General features: G+C 30.4%; 2 protein-coding genes across 2 annotated transcripts; one reads left to right on the top strand and one right to left on the bottom strand.

The window, feature by feature from the left end:
- Positions 1-3,619: 3,619 nt before the first annotated feature.
- On the bottom strand, positions 3,620-4,917 carry LOC18030442 (AT-hook motif nuclear-localized protein 23). Its single transcript, XM_006414122.2, has one exon. The coding sequence runs from the start codon at positions 4,799-4,801 to the stop codon at positions 3,908-3,910; it is 894 nt and encodes a 297-aa protein (XP_006414185.1). The 5' UTR covers positions 4,802-4,917; the 3' UTR covers positions 3,620-3,907.
- A 13,945-nt stretch (positions 4,918-18,862) lies between these two features.
- On the top strand, positions 18,863-19,693 carry LOC18030440 (probable transcriptional regulator RABBIT EARS). Its single transcript, XM_006414121.2, has one exon. It carries the CDS (start codon positions 18,932-18,934, stop codon positions 19,544-19,546), a length of 615 nt encoding a protein of 204 aa, XP_006414184.1. The 5' UTR covers positions 18,863-18,931; the 3' UTR covers positions 19,547-19,693.
- The last annotated feature ends 1,274 nt before the right edge of the window (positions 19,694-20,967 follow it).

Here is a 20,967-nt window from a genome sequence, read left to right as displayed (position 1 = left end):
GGGTTTCATGGGCCTTTTGACAATATGTTTCTGGGCCTAGTTTGTAACCAAAATTATCCATAAAACTTACCTGAAGCTAAATTTTCTTTGCTTGGGTCTCAAACCGATTCTAATGATGAATGACCTAACTAATTAAAGCTTATACTAGGCTTATAATATGAAGTTGTGTGAATAAATACTTACCGCAAGCGTGAGAAGACATCGATCGAAGTTTACATTGCGTTCACTTGAATACAAATTGCTCATATGTGTATGACATCGATTTTGGTTCGGTTTAAATCGGTTTGAAACCATTTATCCCAATAAAATTTTAATTGGAAATTATGATAACGCTATCATACAAGTGAAGGAGTTATTTGCTATTATGCATTGTGATTTACTCACCGTATCTGATTTCTAAGGTGAATAATTATGTACGTTTCAACTTTAATATTGATATAGCGAACTACTTTCAATTATCTAGGGCCATTGTTCTCGAATCTCGATTGAGGTGAAAATGAATGTGCATGTCTAGAAGACGGTCATGATGTCCCATGTACTTTTTATTTATATCACTTTTGTGCAATACTACATATCTTTCCTTGTGGCTATAACAATGTGAATATTTTATCTAATTGTTGTAACTAACTCAAATGTAACCAAATGGGTTTCGAAGGTTTTGGCAATAAGTTTATGGGCGCTGTTTCCATAAGTATTCTCCACTAGCCAATCTCATGCTTCTTTTGCTTGGCCTTTGATGATAAACGACAAATGAAAAGGTGAACATGTCTAAACATTTAACGTATAACAATGTAATCTCATTATGGATTTTGTTTTTGCTAGATCGGTCGGAGCCAAAATGACTGGGTGATTAAGCCAAGCGAACAAATACATCATCAAGCCTATCTAGGAACGGCTGTCAGAAACAAAAAAAAATAAAAAAAAATTATAAATTGGAATAAAAACGAAGACATGATGTTCGAGTTACAGTTTCACATGGAAATATAACGCGAGAGGAATTTGGACTGTTGTTTTTATCGTTAAGTGGTTGAAGCCAATGTGAAGATGTTTTTTTTTTTAAGGAAATGAGAACATGTTTGCCGGCGAAAGAAAGACGTTACATGGATAAACGTTTGAGAAATCTGCAGAAATATCAATCTAAGAAAAGTATACATATATAGACGAACATTACAATAGCAAATTAATATCAGAATATATCATTTTTGTTTCATTAACTTATTAGATTCATCAATCTAGTCATACTACTGTCCAAAGCAAAAAATTCAACTTATCAATTTCGTATCTTATTAAACAGAAAATAATTTTATAATCGTAATTTTGTTTTGGACAGCAAAACGTTATAGTTATATATTAGTAAAAATATTTCATAAGAAGACATACTTGAATAACATTTAAAATAAAATTAATCATAAACAAAAACGTAAAAAATATAGAACATAAAGTAAGAATAGAAACGACAAATTTCGCATAGATATCTTTTTTGCGATGATGAAGAGTTCTATATCTAAAACAAAATACTTCCTACAACTGATTTTGGATTTCCTATATGAAAATCGACGAGTTGAATTCTGAGGTGTTCTCCGATACCATAGAGTATCTACACGTTGTTGGAATTGACACGCTTTATTCTTCTTCTCAAGCTACCACACTCAATATTGTTGTCAAGTTTCTATTATGAAGAAGTATATACGCAACAAAATAAATAACTATTGTTGAGTGAAATAAATAACTAGTTTAGTATTGCCCCAGAAAAACAAAAAAATATAAAAATCTAAGAAATGAGAGATCATATTATCATTGATGGAAGGCCATCATAATAACTGTCAAAGGAATCTTTACGGTTGAAAAGAAGTCCTTTAATACTGGCAAAATCATATTATCAAAATTAGGAATCTCAATGGAAATTTTTATGGTTCAAGTCCACTCTTAATGGAACTAGAATTTGACAAGAATTTTTTAAAGAGGAAATTAAGGAAATGAAACTAAGCCTATAAAAACTATATTTTCGATGCTTTTTTGTGATAGCGATCGAAATTATTACCATTGTTTTTAAAACCAGATCTTCCTAATGCTAGACTTGTTATGCAGTGGCCATTAGCAATTAGCAAAGTCTCTAGACAGCGTGTTACTGGTTCCGACTGGTTAATTATAACCAAAATACGTCAATTAATCAACTATATTTATCTATCATTTTGTTGAATTATACAGTAAAATATACTATATTGTATGTTCTATTTTCTGGCTCAAATATTCAACTAGTTAGTAGAAGTTTTACCATTTCGTGAAATGATATTCAAAAAGAAATTTCAATTGAACTCTCTCAAGTGACTTTGTAAATATATATAAACCATTAGCAAGATCAAAACTTTAGGGAATGATTCCTACATTAACCATTCTATGTAATTTAAAAAAGAGGTTGAGAAAATGTTTGTATTATCATATTTTTCATCTCTAATTACAACTACAGACTAGTTGTATGTATTATTAGCCGCTGACATCAAATACATATAGATACATGTTACGTTTAATATCATATTGCTCGTAAATCAGTTAAAGGAGGAATATAAAAATGAGTTAGAAGGTAGCATAACTAAGGGAGACTTTTCAGAGAACATAATTTCCAAATAACAAAAGCTCAATTGAATAATCAAAAGGAAATTCTCATACAGATAAGCATCACAGCACATCGGTTTAATAACTTAATAAGTCTGCTTCCAATACGAGATTCCCATAAAATCATTAACATTTTAGTTAGATTATTATAAGCCTATGAACCTGATATTAAAATTTTCAACTAACCACGAAGAAAAAAACAATCATCACCCGTACAATTTTCATCCACCCTTATGGGGAAACACGCATTATTATATAATTAAAGAGATTATGAAAATATATAATGAACCAAAAAAATCATATAATAGTAATTTGTCATACTGCGCGCATCCAAGAACTAAAATATACAAATCAACATCTTATAGAATCCAGATTATCTTTCACTAGAGTATGTTTTCTCCATCCAAAGACGTATATATATATATATATATATATATATATAGACATATAATAAAACCTAAAACATGACATTACGACTCCAGTAAAAATATGAAAATTATAAGACAAAATAATTACGAATAGGTTTCATTGTTCAATTCCTCCAGATTATTGATCAAAACAGAATTGGTAATATTTACTATATATATGCATGCTAGGGCTTAAAAAATTTGAAAACCAATGTTGAATTGACACCAAATGATAGACACACCTTTGATGTGTGTATATTTATCACCATGCCACACACATACAAAATCATATGTATACATATATATATATATATAAGCCATATAGGAGCAACTCAGAAAATATCCATTAAGCAATATTTTTTGTTATAGTAGTGTCACATTGTTCTATTGGAGAACAAAAAAAATTGGAAAATAAATATTTTAGTCGTAGATTCTATCAACAAATCCCCTAAAATTTATCTGTTTTGATCTTAATCATTGCACTGACAAAAACACAAAAGAACCTGGATTTAAACTACACATCAGCAAAACCTATTTGTAGAAATTTAATTCATAACCGATAACCTCTAATCAAAATTTAAATTTAAAGACTGTATATGAAGTGGTAAAAGATAAGATTTGAGAATTTTTTTCATCGCAGACGAACACAAATAGAGTTTCACAGTAAAAGAAAGAGAAGAGAGGATTAAAACACATAATTCTACAAAACGCAAAAGAAAAGAAAGAAAAACCTAAGCTTAACATGATGAACAAGATAATGTCCGAAATCACGATGATAATTTGAATTTCATTGAAAAACTTCTCTAACCTTTTCTTCACTCTCGCAAATTCTTCGCCGGAAAAGCTCCTCCGCCGGTATATATATAATGATTATCAATATATACACATCAGAAAGGACCTCTTCCACCGGAATTCCCCGGCCAACCTTCCACCGGAAGTTGCACATTTGGTTGCATATTTATCGGTAAATTAAAGAACGGAAGTCCTCCTCCTCCTCCTCCGGCAGCAACCTCCGGAAACAAATTACCTCCTCCGTTAGATCCTCCTCCTCCTCCTCCGAGATGTTGTTGCTCATCTTCTTCCAAAGGAAGTCTCTCATAAGCAACATTAGTAAACGAAGCAGCGATTACAATCACAGGTCCAGCGGCCGTAAGCTCACCGACGACGCTTCCTCCGACGACCTGACCTTGTCCTCCGGCCAAGAATATAGTCAAACTCGTAGCTCCGGGAGGAGCAGGAGGAGGAAGAAAGGATCCGGAGAGAGAAAGAATCTCGAACGTTCCTGGTAGAGTCACAACCGCTCCAGCCGCAGATGGCTGACGTATGCTGACGTTAGTCACCGTTCCGCTACCGCTCAGAACGCAGATCCCTCGCTGTCTTCGACGAGCGTAAGTCGCAACGCAGTCGAAAACGTCGCAACCATTTGTTACTTCAAGAATGTGAGCTCTAAGAGTGTTTGCGCTCTCGCGCGTGATTATCACCGGAGGTTTCGGTTTGTTTTTGGATCCAGGTGGTCTGCCACGTCGACGACGTCCAACGACGTCTCCGCCTCCTCCTCCGTGACCTCCTCCTCCTCCTGAGCTACCTGATCCTCCACCGGAGGCTAAGTCAAGACCTTGATGGTTGTTGTTGTTGTTGTCTTCGTCGTCGACGGTGAAATGACCGATTCCGGCGCCGGGAGTGACGTCATCGGATGAGGAATTGTGGTGAAGGTGGAGATCGGGACGATGGAGCTGGTGATTAACGTAACGGAAAGCTGTGCCTAGATCAAGACCAGCCATGCCCACATCAAAAGCAAAGGAGAGATTTTAATTTGCAAAAAAGAAAAAAAAACTATATAAAAACACACACACACACACAACAAGATTAAAATAAAGCTTTGTAGATTTTCTATGATTTTTTTCCTTAAAAACAAAATTTAAAACTAGAAAATAATGAAAGAGGATTGTGAAGAAGTTATAGGAAGACGAAAATGGTAGGAGAAAGGGAAATGATAAAAAGTAGAAGGAGAAGGTGAGACTAAAATAAAGCATTAAAGAAGAAGAAAAATATGTTTCTGTATATATAGATATATGTATGTAAATGCAGTCACTTGTCTAACCTAAACTCTTACAAAATATTTATTAATAAAATATTTCGTTTTGGTATCGACTTCAATTCAAATTTTCAAGTCTTTGAGAGTTTTATGTCGTTTTGTGTGTTTTGGACACAATATGTAATTCCACTCTTGTTCTTCTTCTTCTTATCTAAGAGCGTGAACTATACGCGAGTTCCATAAGCAAAACATATACATTATTAAGGTCTTACTTTGCATTTTTTTAGGTTTTTATTAAACTTATGTCTTTTTTTTGTTATGTTTACAACTTTATATAGTATATATATATATATTTATTATAAAATAAACTATGGTATTTTACTATGTTAGTTGAAAATACTTTAAAACATTTTTGGTGTTTTGTATTTCTGTTTATAGTTTATAAAACTATTTCATTAAAAATTAAAATGTTGACTTAAAAAAATTAAAACACAAAAGTTATTTGCAAATTATACTTATAATTTTCATATATTAATGTATTTTTTTTTAAACAAACACCCAAACTTTTTTGTCTCATAATTGGTATTGCTGTAAGTACATGAGTACAAAATTTCAAAATTAGCATTATACTACTAAGTACTAACTAGTAGAAATCGTATTACAGAACATAGTCTACACGCGCATGCTAGGCGCGTAAGAATCTGGGAAGGAGATGTATGTGAGTGGGTGTGATCTAATTGGTCTAATAAGTTAAAAGTATTTAAAGAAAATGAAAGTTTAATTAAGATGTATGAACCCCCATCATGATAATATGTGGTTGGGGTTATCTTGTGGATTTCATTAAGATGCTTCAACTTTTTTTGTGCTTCAAAACATTCTCCACCATCATTGCCTTGCCACTGTTATTGATTATTTTTTAAAAATTAATAAGTATTATGTATATGCATGATTTTATATAAAAATTTTGTTAGTTTCCTAAACTAGGATGTAAGCCATGTCAAAAAAGAATTTACAAGATATAAGCAATCTAGAAAAGAAAAACTTAGGCCAGCACATATGTAATACTTGTACATATATTATTCTATTAGTTAACCATGGTTAACTAAAAAGTTGACCAAAATTAATCAAAGTTAAAATTTAATTAGAGATAGAGAGAAGAGAGAGAATATCAAGTGGGGAAAGGAGAGAAGCGGCGCGTGGGGTCCACGATTGTCTGAACCATTTGTATGGGTTTCTCTTCGGTCTCATGTAGAGCTAAGGAATTTTATTTGGCTTTGACCGTCTTTGGTTGGAAATTAGTTGGATCTAATCATTTCAAACCAATAATTTCGTGCCTTTATTAATGTTGTTACATTCAAGTCATTATTTATATTTGCGTATTTATATTCTCTCAATTTCATTAAAATATCAATCTAGAGTTACTTTTATTTTTACAAAACTTAGTTTTACATTTCCAGAGTTTTTAAACCAAATTAATTCTTAAATTTGTCCCATATTTAGACCTAATATATTTTTAATTGAAGTCATTATCATTTATTTAGTAATATGTAACAGAACATGATTGACTCTCGGCTAAACACTATTAAATTGATTCTTTAGACACTAAATATTTACTAATTATTTATATCAAGTTTTTTTAACAAATTAGATGTTGTCTAGTAGGAGTATTATTTCGCTAAGCTTCTGAGACATTTTAATTTTTTGACACAACAATATTCTTCTGAGACAATAGCTTGAATCTTATAAATGCATAAATGACTTAAGAATTATGTTTTTCATGATAATCTAGAAATAATGTTGATTTGAATTCTCTAATTTATATGAAATATGTTAAAATGACACAAAAAGATAACATACAGAATATATAGATATGTATCAGAATAAAGAAAAATAATGATAAGCTCGAGTTAGTGAACTTGTTTACATCAGAAATTACTTAAATTTTGAGATATGTGAATCATTTGGTCAAGATTTTATATATAAAAAAATTGTAATGACCTACGTCATATTAAAATCAAATTTAATTTAATAAAATGTCATAATTACGGACTTGCAAGTTTAGAATTGTCATTTTTTAGAAAACATCCGTAATTATTGTTGTCCACTCTTGAGATTTTCCAATAAATATAACGCAGACCAAGACCAACTTTGTTATATGTAAAGTAATATGTTAGACATAATCTAAACATCGTGTTCAAAACCGTCAGATCGAAATAAACAATTGAGATAGCATAGCAACACTTGGAGGCTTAATTTTGAAATAATTTATTTTTCACTCGATACTATCTGATTTTTATATGCATAGTATATTATGAATTTGTGGAACAATTATCTATGACAAAATGATTACAATCAAATCAAAGAACCTGTGTATTTATAATTTGTTTAGTTGGCTTCAATATTTTAGGGTTAATTGCACATTCCACGTGCAAAAGTTTGTAGATCTTTGAAGCCTTTAGATTATAAATTTTCCACGTTATGACTTAGACTAAATATACAATCAAAAGGGCTTGCTTTCTCAATAAAAGTTATTGATTTAGTTTTACGTATACAGTGTTAAAAAATGATGTATGTGTGAAGTCGCTTCTATTTAGTTAAATTATAGTATCTAAAATATTGTTTAAATAACTTGATAAGCTGATATCTTTGTAACCACTAAATTTTAAAAGCAAAACCTATTGGTAATGACGACTTTTGGAACGAACGTAGTGGTGTCTGACAAAGCCATATATATACATATTTATATACTGTTTATATATTTATTGTTGTAATTTTATCTTTAATTATCAATTTCTATAATATATTTTAAGGATGTTTGTGGCTTATGGTTTCTTATCCAATAGCATTTGTGTAGGCACAAACAACTTTTTGTTTACATAGATAATTAAGTAAGTGGTTCTTGAAGTATTAAATTCGCCACAATGCCGTCCCTAAAAATATGTTTAACAAGGTAGGTACCATATATTTTACACACGTATAATATAGATGATGAAACTAAAACATATATATGTTAGTCGGTAGATATATTATGAAGTAATTTCTTATATTATTTATTGACCATGTTAATATTGAAGTTGTTAAATACTAACCAAATCAACATCGATGGGTTCATATTATATTTAATAACATTTTTTCATCATGAAGTAACTACTATAAGACAATACAAAAATAGTTTTTCTGTAGTTCCATAGAATCTACTAAATCAATAAATAACTGAATTCAAGAGTCCTTAAAGACAACCAGAAATAATTAAGACTGGAAATTGTACGGAATTTATACCATAAAGTAATACTATATATTATATAGCACATATTTTAGTGCATAGTAATAGACTAATATATAGAACATGATATATAAATATAATAGTGGTTGATTAACTTCGTAATGAATTTTTTGAAAATATACTTAACTAGTAATATATTAAAGGGTAAGGATATAGTTAGACCGATTACAAAATGTTCTAAATTTACTCTGAATAATAATAATAATCAAAAGTTGTACACTCCATAATCGTTTAGGCGTCCCCTAATTCTAATTATAGGGCTAATAATGTAATTATGTATCTAGAGCTAGGCGTTAAGTAAACGCGCCCTAGGTGCGAACTTTCTCGCGTTATTTACCTCTGTAATTTAGATTAAAGAAACACGAATCAGAAATGTCAAATCCAAGTTCTTGGATCAAAGCACGTAACCTCTAGGGTTTCTCACCAAGGAAAAACAAATTTATAAGCTAAATCATCTATCATTATATATATATATACATTAAAAATCCAGTCGAATATATATATATATATATGTGTAGGTTTCTACAAAAGTACATGATGAATATTGAAATATCTAATTATGTTTACGCAAACATAGACATTGAACAGTGTTGGTACGAGGTTTGAAAACTACTGTTTGTTAGCAGAAACTGGTTTTATTTCCAAAAATCAATAAAATGCCTGCAGGCTGCAGATAAATAATAACAACTACTCAATACAAATATTAGCTTTTGTTACAAAAGAATAAATAAATATTAGCAATATTATTTCAAATAAAATCATATCATCATTTCGTTTTCTGAACAAACGGGGTCCTTCATCTATGCATACATGTATAAGTAGAAAATGTGAGTAGGCACGTGCGAAGGAGAAGGGATACACGTGGGAAAGAAAAGATGAGAGAGCGAGAGAGAGGAACGTATAGCTGTCGGCCAAGAAGCAGGCTGTCTCTTCTCTCTCATGAAAACATTGGGAATTGCTCTCTGTTTCTCTCTCTAAAGCCCTTAAATCTCGGGGGAGTTTTGTAAGAACGTCTATCTACTAGGCTTCTGCAATTTTACCTGCCCTAATTCACCAATCTGATATTATCTTCAAAATATTTATGAGAAAAATCAAATGCTTATATGTATACTCTACGTGATTATTAAAATTTACCAAAAGAGATGTCACCGATAGTGTATAGAGAGTTTTCTAATACCTTCACTAAATATTTAGCTCATAGAGTATATACAAGAAAAATTTAGACGTACATACAAATCACTAATGACAGTCCCGATCCGATAACTTTGTCTTACTCCGATAAGTTTTTCTTAGTAAACTAGGTAATAAAATTCCACGAAAGTGGTCCTATTAATCAATTGGGTTCATTGAAAAGGACAAACTTGGTTATTACATCTATATATTGACAAAATTATTCAAATATAAACATACGTACATGTATCTATACGTGTGTGAATGTAGTGTGGGGATAAAGAAGAGCAGGTAAAGGATGCAGAGGTATGGGGTTTGCTTGAAGTTGGAGATATCCTCTTAAATCATTTATTAAGCTCTTCGTGCTTCCCTAAAAAGCCTCCAAAATTTTTAGGTGTACTTCCCAAATATTTTTGCCAACCCTTGTTTTATTTATTAATGTGATTACTTTCATATAGGAAAAGGACTACATAAAAACAACATTTTAATTCACAAACATGTATCCGATGTTTTTTATTGCCCCATTAGTAATGGTTCTAGTTTTCTTTTGTCAATAATCGTTCGAGTTTTTTCTTAAGATAATTAAATTGATGTTATCGAACGATATTTCATGTGGATATAGGTAAACAATTCATTTTCCCACATCACATAAAAAGCATTAATTTTTTTTTCCTCTATCCAACTATTACATCATATGTGGCTAGTTGGAAAAATGGTTTGAGAACCATTTCTAACCGGTTCGGTATAATTGATTTGAGAAAAAACTAATTTTTTTGTTCGAACTCTTTTTGTAAGACTATCCGGCCAAACATTTAAATTTCTGGGGATATGAGATAAAGTGAATTCCAAGTAACTCTTTCGAAAGATATGGAAGAATTCCAGCTCTGTTATAAAGGACGATCAATCTGCTAGAGATTCAGACATACTCACAAGGTCTGAATAATCGGTTTGAAAATGAACTGAGATCATCTTTCTTTCTCTTAAGCATGACATAGTCTAGAAGAGTATCCATCGCAGTGTAAAGAGTCGAGAGGGTTCTGCGACATCCCTGGAGTCTAAAAATCTCATTTCCACTGCCATCCTACTAATTCCACCCGAAGCCGCTAACTGGTTTGTGATTGATCCAAGAAGCATCAATCCGGTATATCGGGATCTGCTGGTCCTTGGGTAGAGATATCAGAGACAGAGGGGCCGGGGACCATCGTCCCACGTTTGCATCATCATCGTCTTCAAATTGATTTGCGATTCTCCAGCTTTTTGAAGAAGCACCATTCTATTAAATGATAGAGAAGTGTTTGGAAGAAAGAAAGAAAATAAATATCGGAAAAAAAAGAAAACAAAAGAAAATACTCTGTAGTTAGGGAATTTAAATCTGGGATTGTAGAGTAGTTGTTTCTTCTTTCTTAAAATATTTTTAAAACGATTATTTCTCATCTGAAAAATGATATCGAATCCTAGGTCTTCTTCCCATTTGGATTTTAGTTTCTACCCTCAAATTACCCCATCATAGTCATTCGTTTTGCATAGAAAATTGATTCACATTCAAATTAAACAAGCACACATGCATGTATATTATACACTTATTAGTGTATATACATGTATCTATATATAGAACCACCAAATTAAACAAAATAAAAAATAGATTTAGGTAGTTTATATGAATCATTTGTTTGATTTTTGTATTCATATACGAGATTCGAGAAAAAAAAACAAATTATATAATCACATGGTGTTAATTCTTATAGTATTAAGATAAGAAGAGCTAGCTAAGCACTAATCTTGGTTACAATTGACCAACTCGAATAATTGAGGCCACTAAGAGCCTTTGTGATTCTTCCAAGTGCATTAATCTATAATGGAGTCTTAATGCATGAGCTAATTTGTCCATTTCCACCATACACCTAATTAACGAAATTTATGAATTAATATAATCTTTATTAGAATTGGACCAAGACCAATTGGATGATGACTTTCGGACGCGAAATCGGTGATTAGCTTGTCTTAATGCGTATTTACGTCCGAAGTCCCCACAATTACTTTTGGCCTTGAAAACCAAACCCTTCACTTTTAATTAAAGTTATTAATGTCGCTAGCTTGTTAATTTTGTAATTAAATACGACAGGTATATAATTGTCGGCCTCTCATACGGAACTTTGGATGCTAGACGACAATATATGAATGTTTTTTATAACCTTTTTTTAATCCCTATAATGAACAAACTATAGAAAATTAAATATTTCGAATTAACTAAAAAATAAGGTGGTAGAAGATTTTTGAATGATTTATTTTAATTATATTCATAACATGTACCGGGTAAGAAACATATTTTGAACTATCAATACGCATGTGGTAAAGATAAAGAATTGCAGAATCTACAAATTAATTAACAAACTATCATTTACGAAGTTGTTAGCGAATCGGTAGTCGAACAAAGATTAATCCTTCAAACTAATCGATAGCCATCTTTTCGTCGAAAAAACTAATTAAAACCGTCTTTTATCATACAACTATTTTTTATATTTTCTTACCATAATGTTTTATTGTTATATGTTATCGCAAGAAAATAGTCTATAGTTTTGTATCACCAAACAAATACTAGATGACACTATATATATTTTTTTTAAATCATCTAGATTTTACAGCGTATAAAGAATTCGTGATCAACGACTATATCTGCACCATGTTCATAAATCATAATGAAACCCCTTGACATGCTAGACCATAACAAATGGTTCGCCATTCATCGCTAATGAAATCTCTTATATTTGCCTTCTTTAATTTGTATTTTCCAGAAATCAAACTTTTTACCTTATGATATAAGTATTAATGAACATTTTGAAGGACTTCCACACTAATACTAATATTCAGCTTTATCATATTACTAGGATTATACCCGGTGCTATGCACCGGTAACGTTACCTATATCAATCAATTATTGCATGTAAAATCTGTGAATAATTTAAAATAAATTTTTTTTAACATTTCATTTCCTTATTATATACAATAGTCCCAATATTAATAAAAGAAAATTGGTTCAATAAAAAAGAAAACAAAAAATCTATTAGAACATAGTCGTTAATTTGAAGAAGGTGACATTATATATTAAACAAACAAACAAAAAACTCAGATACAAACTTACGTTTTGAGTTATTGAGGTGGTTTGCTTTCTAAATGTTGGGGTGGTTTGCTGTTAACTCTTTAGGTTTGCATGTTAGTATCAATCTCTGCTGCCTCTTATTCAACTTTGTATTCACCACCTCTTCTCCAGCACCATCTTTGATTTATTCTGTTATTGTTCCCATGGTCTCGTTTACTTCCTTCATATTCACACCTCCCTTTCTATTTTCACAATATTAGTTTAGATATGGAGAAACGTTCAGATTATAGAAGAGAGACGCAGAGATTCATTTCAAGCTTCTTGACAGCATCATCCACATGAAAATTGCAGCTTTCGTTGAATTCTTCTTTGATGAATGCTTCGTTTTGCATGCTCGTGGGACACCCTTGCTTTATCAGCCTGAAGAAGGAATTGATGACTGCATTTGATCAAATTTGTTAGCAAAACATATGAAGATGACATACAAAAAAGAAAAAAAGAAAGGAATTATTGATTAGCATCTCTTGTTGGATTACTTCATCGTACAGGTGAAGCAAAGTGCCTCTTCCACTGTTTAGCTGCTTATCATACATAGATCTTGTGATAAGGTTCTGATAATTTATCAAGTTCCTCTGAAACGTATATGTCATTTAGAGAAGAGATATATCTACTTAAGGATTAATTTAAATATTTAACAAAAGTGAGTGGTGTTGTCTGATGATTATTCTGTGTAGATTACGTGAAATATGTTGTAAAGCAGTAAAATATAACCGTAGAAGTAGAGATCATGGGTAGTTTTTTCCATAAATTGATGATTTTTCACACATTTATTTCTTTTGTTAAAAAAAAAATATTGACATCCATCGTTAATGTAAGAGATAGTGGAGTTGAGGGAGAAATTTTAGGGATTTGAAATTGAGGAAAAAAATTTGAGAATTTATTATTTGAGATTTTTTTTTCTGTTATTTGTTTTTGTAAAATTTTACCACATGTCACCATATAATTGGTGAAGTGACTTATGCTTTAATAATATAAGAATTTTTCATCAGACCAAAAATTCAAATAGCTAATTTATACATTCAAGAGCAAAACATGATTGAGAGTATATAATGGCAACATAATGATTTCTCATTCTATTAATTAATTTAAATAGTGCACAACGCTGTGAGTGAATAACATAACGTATATATATGTATATATATATATATAATATTGCGATTAATAGTGTTAAATCCCCTAAAAGTGAGATATAATATGATAATAACTTTTGACAAAAATAAAATAAAATATATGATAATAACATGAAAAAAGTTTAACCATCTGAAGTTAGAAACACTAAACACTATGGATGCATTTTTATATTGCTACTTTCCTTATGTTATATTATAAACCTACCTTTTTTACCATTTTTTGATTGAGATAGGTTGGTGCAATAAAACATTTCCACGAGACTAGGATAATGTTTTTACTTTGCAATCATTATGCAATGAACACTTCCCGTATCATTTAACTGTACATAAATTTCATCTTTTTTTTGGTCAATATATATAAATTTTAATGGCTTCTTATTCACACACCCACATAATAGTAATATAGCATTTCATAAAATATCCATGCTATTATTAATTGTAAAACAACGGGTGTTTTTAAGAATTTTCTATAATCTATCATCGCAGACAGATTTCATATATTAGTAGTTGACTAATATTACTATTTGTATAAAGTAATCTTATTTTTATGTAATTTTTTTATGATGCAATATTTGAGTGCTTAGAAACACTTCCCTCAACAGTAAAACACACAAATACTTGTGAAAATACACACAAATAATTTATTATTAGGATAATCACATGAATACATGATCGCTTTTTAAATCGTTATAGGCAAAATAAATCGAGTGATATAATAGTCGAGTCTAAAACACTACACGTACCGCGGTACCGGTGTGCGATATTTAGCTTATCGTCAATTTATTCGGGAATTATAAGCCTATGAGTTTGCATTAATTATTCCAGTGAACTTCGAAAATACCTTTTTGGTGTACGATATTTTTACCTTTTAATTTGGGTTGAGTGTTCTACTGTTCTACTTCGAAAATATTATAGAATAAAAGGTTCAAAGTTTTAAAAATTGGAAAAGTAAGAATACTAAGAAAGAAAATCTAGCATAGATAGCAACCTTGGTCAGTTATGTTTTCCTCTTCCATAACTAAAAAGATACAAAATCCAACAAAAACTTAGTGTAAATTGATATGTAATCAAATCCCACTAAATGATTATATTTACACATAATAAATTACACCTTTTTTCTTTACACTCCATTATAGAGTTCGTTCATTAATCGCTATTTGATTATTTTCGTCTGATATAAATTTACAGATGGTTGTTTTTGTTCTTTCAAGTATATCTAATTAAAGTCATTCATATATATATATATAATATTTATTTCTTCATTCTCGAATTTGAAATTCTAAAACTAAGAAAGCAAAATAAGAAAAGTATAGTTAACTTTCTCTGGGGGCACATGTTATGCTATAGTGCTCCAGCAACACTAATGTTTTTATTTTATATTATCCAATACATATAGATTTGTAGTCTTTTCAGTTTTGTTATGTTCATTTTTTATCTCTTGGATATCTGAACAGTTTGTTTAAATTAAAATAGCGAACGAAAATAAAAATAAAAATAGTGTCCGTGTGCTTATATTTTACCTGGAAGTACGGACACGAACGCAAGGGATTAGATCGATAGGCAATACGAACACGCATCACGTGCTTTCAAAAGCTTCGATCACTCCAAAAACGCCACGTGTAAAATCTAGCAAAATTAGAGTCAGAACTTGCCATGTGGGCACGTGCGATTCCCGCAGCTCAAAAACATCTTTGTATGCTTTCATGACTCCATGTGATAATTTGATCTAATTCTTTTTTGGATCATCTGAGTTTTGATTGATATGAACTAAGTAAAAATGCAATGTGAAACACATAGATTGCTTTTTCTTATTTTTTTCAAATATCTTAAAGTCTCTTAATGGCTTATGATCCAATCAACCCAAATATTAGCTACTCAACTTAGATAAGTTGAATACTAGCTAAACGATTGTAAAAAATACTATTGATTATTCTTTTCTTGGTTTCATATTGTGTCATTGACAAGCACCAAGTCATTGTTTACTATAAGTATATTAACGGACCGATTAGGTCTTAATTAACCAATATTTTGCTTTACCATTCACAGAAAGCGATAAATCAAGTATTAATTATTTTTTAAAAAAGTCAATAGCTTTGAGAAATGATATACAAAATTATCGAAAACATGAAAATATCATGTTAATTTTACAGTTTAGAAATACAGTAAAACCTCTATAAATTAATAATATTATGACCATAATATTTTATTAATTTATTGTGATATTAATTTATCTATAAATTAATAATTATTAATTTATGGAGAAAATTTGTTTTCCGCCTATAATTTTAAAAATATATATTTGAAATAATATTATATTTTATAATTTTAACAAATCGCGTGATATAAATTATGATTAAAAATCATAACTTTCACAATAAAATAAATTTAATACCATATTGGATTGTCCACATAAAAATATACATGTTTATAAGTTTAAAATTTATAAAAAAAACTATGACTACTATCAATATTATTGATGATAAAATTGAAGATAACACTACAATACATTTAAAAACATTTCTATGTAAGAAAATCAATTAGCATATAAAAAATCATCTTAAATTTTGAATGTATATCGTAAAACACCAATAATAACTACTGATATAATAATTAGAGAGATAAGATCCAATGAGATTTCAACTTTAAGTAAAAGCAAACACATTAGTCATATTTTAAAATATTAAATTTATATATATTTGCATAAATTTATATAATTATTAATTTATGTTTTTGTTGGGACCATATATTCACATTGGAGTTTCAAAAAAATTATTATCTTATTATTTTATCGAATTTGATAGATTTTTATATTGGCCCGATTTGGGACCAGCAAAATTTATTAATTTATAGTGATTATTAATTTATCGAGTATTAATTTATAGAAGTTCTACTGTAATGCGTCTGTAAAAAAACACTTCTTTTTAATTTAAATTAATACAGCTCGACACATGCAATATATAATATTATGCATTACATTATATTTTTCCTTTTCATTACATAAATGTTACTTATAAATTAAATGAAAAAAATATAGAAACACGTATAAGTAGATGTGATGGGCGGCCAAAGGAAAGTCATCGTCCGGGAGAAACGGTCATTTTGATAGCTGCGAAAGGATTCTCTTTGCTCCAAAAGCTTCGCTGTCAAAACGTCATCCTTTGCTTCTCCCTTAATCTATCTTTCCTTTATTCTTGTCTTCAAATATATTTATATAAGAAAAATTCATATATACACGTATGTACGAACATTGGTACATTCATTTAAATCGACGATACCAATTATGGAAGTTTTTATACAACCTGTAGACCGGTCGTCGCGTCTGATGTTTGTTTGGTATAGTTGGAAAATATTTACTCTTAGTTATGATGATTTTGAAATGACTATCTTACGATTATATTTAAAGTTATAAAAAAATGTTGTTAGCTGCTGGTGAATATATGTGGTGAATATATTTGTATTCTTATAAAATATTTCTATCATTGACGACTATGATTTGTATTTTGTGAAACTGTTTGACACTGTAACGCTCCAATCGTTGGCCGTGAGCCATTTTGGGAAGCTCAAAATTTTTGTTTACTATCCCTGGAAATTATTATGTAATATTTTTCATGCTTTGATCTCATGATTAACACGATACCAGAAATCACTTCTTGTTTGGAATTCATTCATCTTTTAAATTGATTAAAATCAAAACACTTAATTATGAAGTTTTTTAAAAGATAATACATTTTGGTGATATAGTAGCCAAATCAAACTATATAAGCCTATCTACATGCACCACAATATAATAGAAATTATAATATTACAGACCCAAAATATATTATATTACAGAAAGGATTTGATTTCAGGAAAAATAACATAAATATTACATATGTAATAAAAGTATTTCGCAATGATAACAAAAAAAAAGTAAAGCTTTACTTCAACAAATGGTTCTTCAAAAATAGTTTAGCTAGGACTAAACTATTGTTTAAAGGCCCATTTAAAGCAAACGCAGGTATCCACAATGAGCTTTTATTTGGGCCGACATATCTTATTTATTATTTTTTTTTCCAAGGAAAATAAGTAGCTTTTTTTCCTTATATAATAATTTTTGTAAATTGTAGAAATTGACAAAACAAATGCGATACAAATGGTCCAACGAAAGAGTGATCTAGTTGAAATCTAACTAAATTCACAACTATACTTTATATGGCAAATATCTTTCGGACATTAAGGCCCATCACTTTCAGCTCTTCTGTTTTATTTTTGTTTTTGTTTTAGTTCCGGAATTTCAAAATTTAAATTATATAAAGTTCTCTTCTGGCCTAAGAAAAATTATTTCATTTTCTACGTAGGAAAATAAATAATTACAGAAAATTCATATACTACCATACATGTGTAATATGTAGATAGTTTTATGATATATATCTCGACTTGTAGGTCACCATATGTAGGATTATTATCTAAAATATATGGTGATAATGTGACAGCGTAAAGCTACACAAGTCATTTGTCAGATTCTAACAAGAGAATCTTAGTAGTGATCACGCAAAGCTAAGATCTTTGCCTCACCATTTAAAGCAAACAAACTTTGTCTTAACCTTACATAGGACATCAAAGTCACAACTAACTTTTTTTCTCTTTAAATCTTCACCTATTTATATATGTATTATTTACACTTGTTTTTTTTTTAAGAATTGAGCTTCCTATGTTAAATGCATAGCAATCTGGGACTTCATATCTTTTAATTACAAAACGGCAAACTGGCAATGAATTTAGAAGGTGTACACATTAAAAGCATATGGTTAAACATAAGATCTAAAGTTGTAATGTAAATCTCCAAAAGTAGCTAAATATACATGTACAACACATATAGTTGCGAAGTAGTATTTCTGCAATGAATAAAAAAAGCATATGTTGCAAATCTTGAAATTTAAAGTGATAATCAAAATTTTCATCCTCTTATATCTCAGTACAATTTGAAATGGTATTTTTTTTTTCTCATTTACTGAAAATGACACATCCTATATATATTTCGGGTCCATCTCTAGATTTATTATTTACATCATTATCCATCAACCCCATCTTCTTCTTATTCTTCATCTTCTTTACTGCGATTTTCTCCTTTTTAAAAGGAAAAAAACTCATCCTTGAATGAACGGTGGTGCATGGATGTGGAACCCTAACAAAGTTGAAGAATTAATGGAGGATGATGATGAATCTTGGGAAGTGAAAGCCTTCGAGCAAGACACTAAAGGCAATATCTCTGGTACCACTTGGCCTCCAAGATCTTACACTTGCAATTTCTGCCGCCGTGAGTTCCGTTCTGCTCAAGCCTTAGGCGGACACATGAATGTCCACCGCCGTGACCGCGCCTCATCTAGGGCTCATCAGAGTCACACCGCTGCGGCTAGAGGAGGCGGCACAGTGGGTGGCACGACGTTACTCAACTCTTGTGTTCCGCCAACGACGACGCTTATAATACAATCCACGGCGACTAACATTGAAGGTTTGTCCCATTTCTACCAATTGCAAAACCCTAATGGCATGTTTGGTAATTCCAGTGATATGGTGAATTTCTATGGTGCGACGTCGATTCCTTCGAGCAACCTTGCGTTTTCGGTGTTGAATTCGCCCGTAGAGGTTCCTCCTCGGCTTATAGAATATTCGACAGGAGACGATGAGAGCATTGGCTCGATGAAAGAGACGACAGGGGCATCAGTGGATGAGCCTGATCTTGAACTTCGACTAGGGCACTATCCACCGTGACATTTCATTTTCATGATTCACTTGAGCCATTTCACATTCATATCTATTCATACAGGTTCTTTAATTAATCTTTACATGTTGTTGTTAAATTCTGAATCAGCTTTGGCTTGAATTGTGTATCACAATTATATTCATTCGATTTTATGGTTTGCTTCCTTGCTTTGTTTTTGTTTGGTGAATGCTTTCGCATATATTATGTGCGTTTATAAATTTACATAGAGATAATAGACTATATGGTTACTTAATTTCATTGGTTAAATTAACAAATAATGAGCCCTCCATTATATGATTTTCTATAAACAAAAATCTTCTTCTCAGCAATTTCATATATATCTTGAATGTATTGATTGGTATATATATCTTGTTGTTTTGATCCACTATTTGGTTTAGAATGGATTTTCTTGGAAAAAATAAGGATTACGTACGTATTTGTTTTTGACTTCAAATTTCCATTTGATATGGACAAGTTATGTTATATTATCAATAATTTATCCAAAACAAAACGAAGAGCCGAAGAGTGCTCAAAATTTCCAATTATATAAAAAGCGTCCTTAAACAGATGTATAGTGAAGTATGCCAATAATTGTTTTGCTTAAATTTGACGAAGAATTTTTGTTCCTTACTATTTCTATATCTTTAGGGTTTTGGAGAGTATTGGAACGAAGGCGGGATATATATTGAAAGACTTTTGTTTCTTCATCTGTGGAATGTCATATATATGATCCATGAGACCTTATGACTTTACCTTCTTACATTATTAATTTTAATATTTGATTAAGTATTTAACTATATATAAAAGGTTAATTGATATGGGACCTTATAACTTTACCTTCTTAATTAGCTGGACTTAGTCTACGATTCATTTTTAATATACTTTATGACTGAATAACAACAACGAAGTTAATAAATAGGCATCAATTCAAAAACTTGATTGAATAAGTTCTTTTAAAATCTAAGCATCCTTTTCCATATATAAACTGCGACGTTTTAAAAAAAAAGGTGATGTTACATTCTACTATGTGCCTATGGTTATAGGTATCCATTTTTTTTAACATCGTGCGTGCTTGCAAGTATATCTCGAAATTACATACTTTCAATTCGATCTAATTAAAAATGAGACGTAGAACAGCGAAACTTTGGATATGAATTAGGGTAAAGGCAATAGGAATCAAAATATGGGAGAAGATTTGAGGACCACTTGGAGTGGAAGAAGAGATAGGGAAGGCATGTGAGTTCCTTTTAATTCGTTGCATGTTTCTTCTTACTCAGATCTATTTCTGTCTCCACATCAATTTTTTTTCTTCAATTCCTTTCATATTTTTTTTTCTGATTTAATATAGTATAATCTTTATAAAAAATTATAACCCGAATTTTAGTACGACCAGACTACCATAAATTGTAAAACAAATAAATAATCATGA

This window comes from Eutrema salsugineum, unplaced genomic scaffold (genome assembly GCF_000478725.1).
Source record: "Eutrema salsugineum unplaced genomic scaffold, Eutsalg1_0 scaffold_1, whole genome shotgun sequence".
Lineage (NCBI taxonomy): Eukaryota > Viridiplantae > Streptophyta > Magnoliopsida > Brassicales > Brassicaceae > Eutrema > Eutrema salsugineum.
The sequence above is the reverse complement of the archived record's forward strand: the minus strand, read 5'-3'. Positions and strand labels throughout refer to the sequence as shown.

Bases quoted from the DNA above. Each gene is read 5' to 3' on its own strand.
- LOC18030442 (XM_006414122.2), bottom strand. From the start codon at position 4,801: ATGGCTGGTCTTGATCTAGGCACAGCTTTCCGTTACGTTAATCACCAG.
- LOC18030440 (XM_006414121.2), top strand. From the start codon at position 18,932: ATGAACGGTGGTGCATGGATGTGGAACCCTAACAAAGTTGAAGAATTA.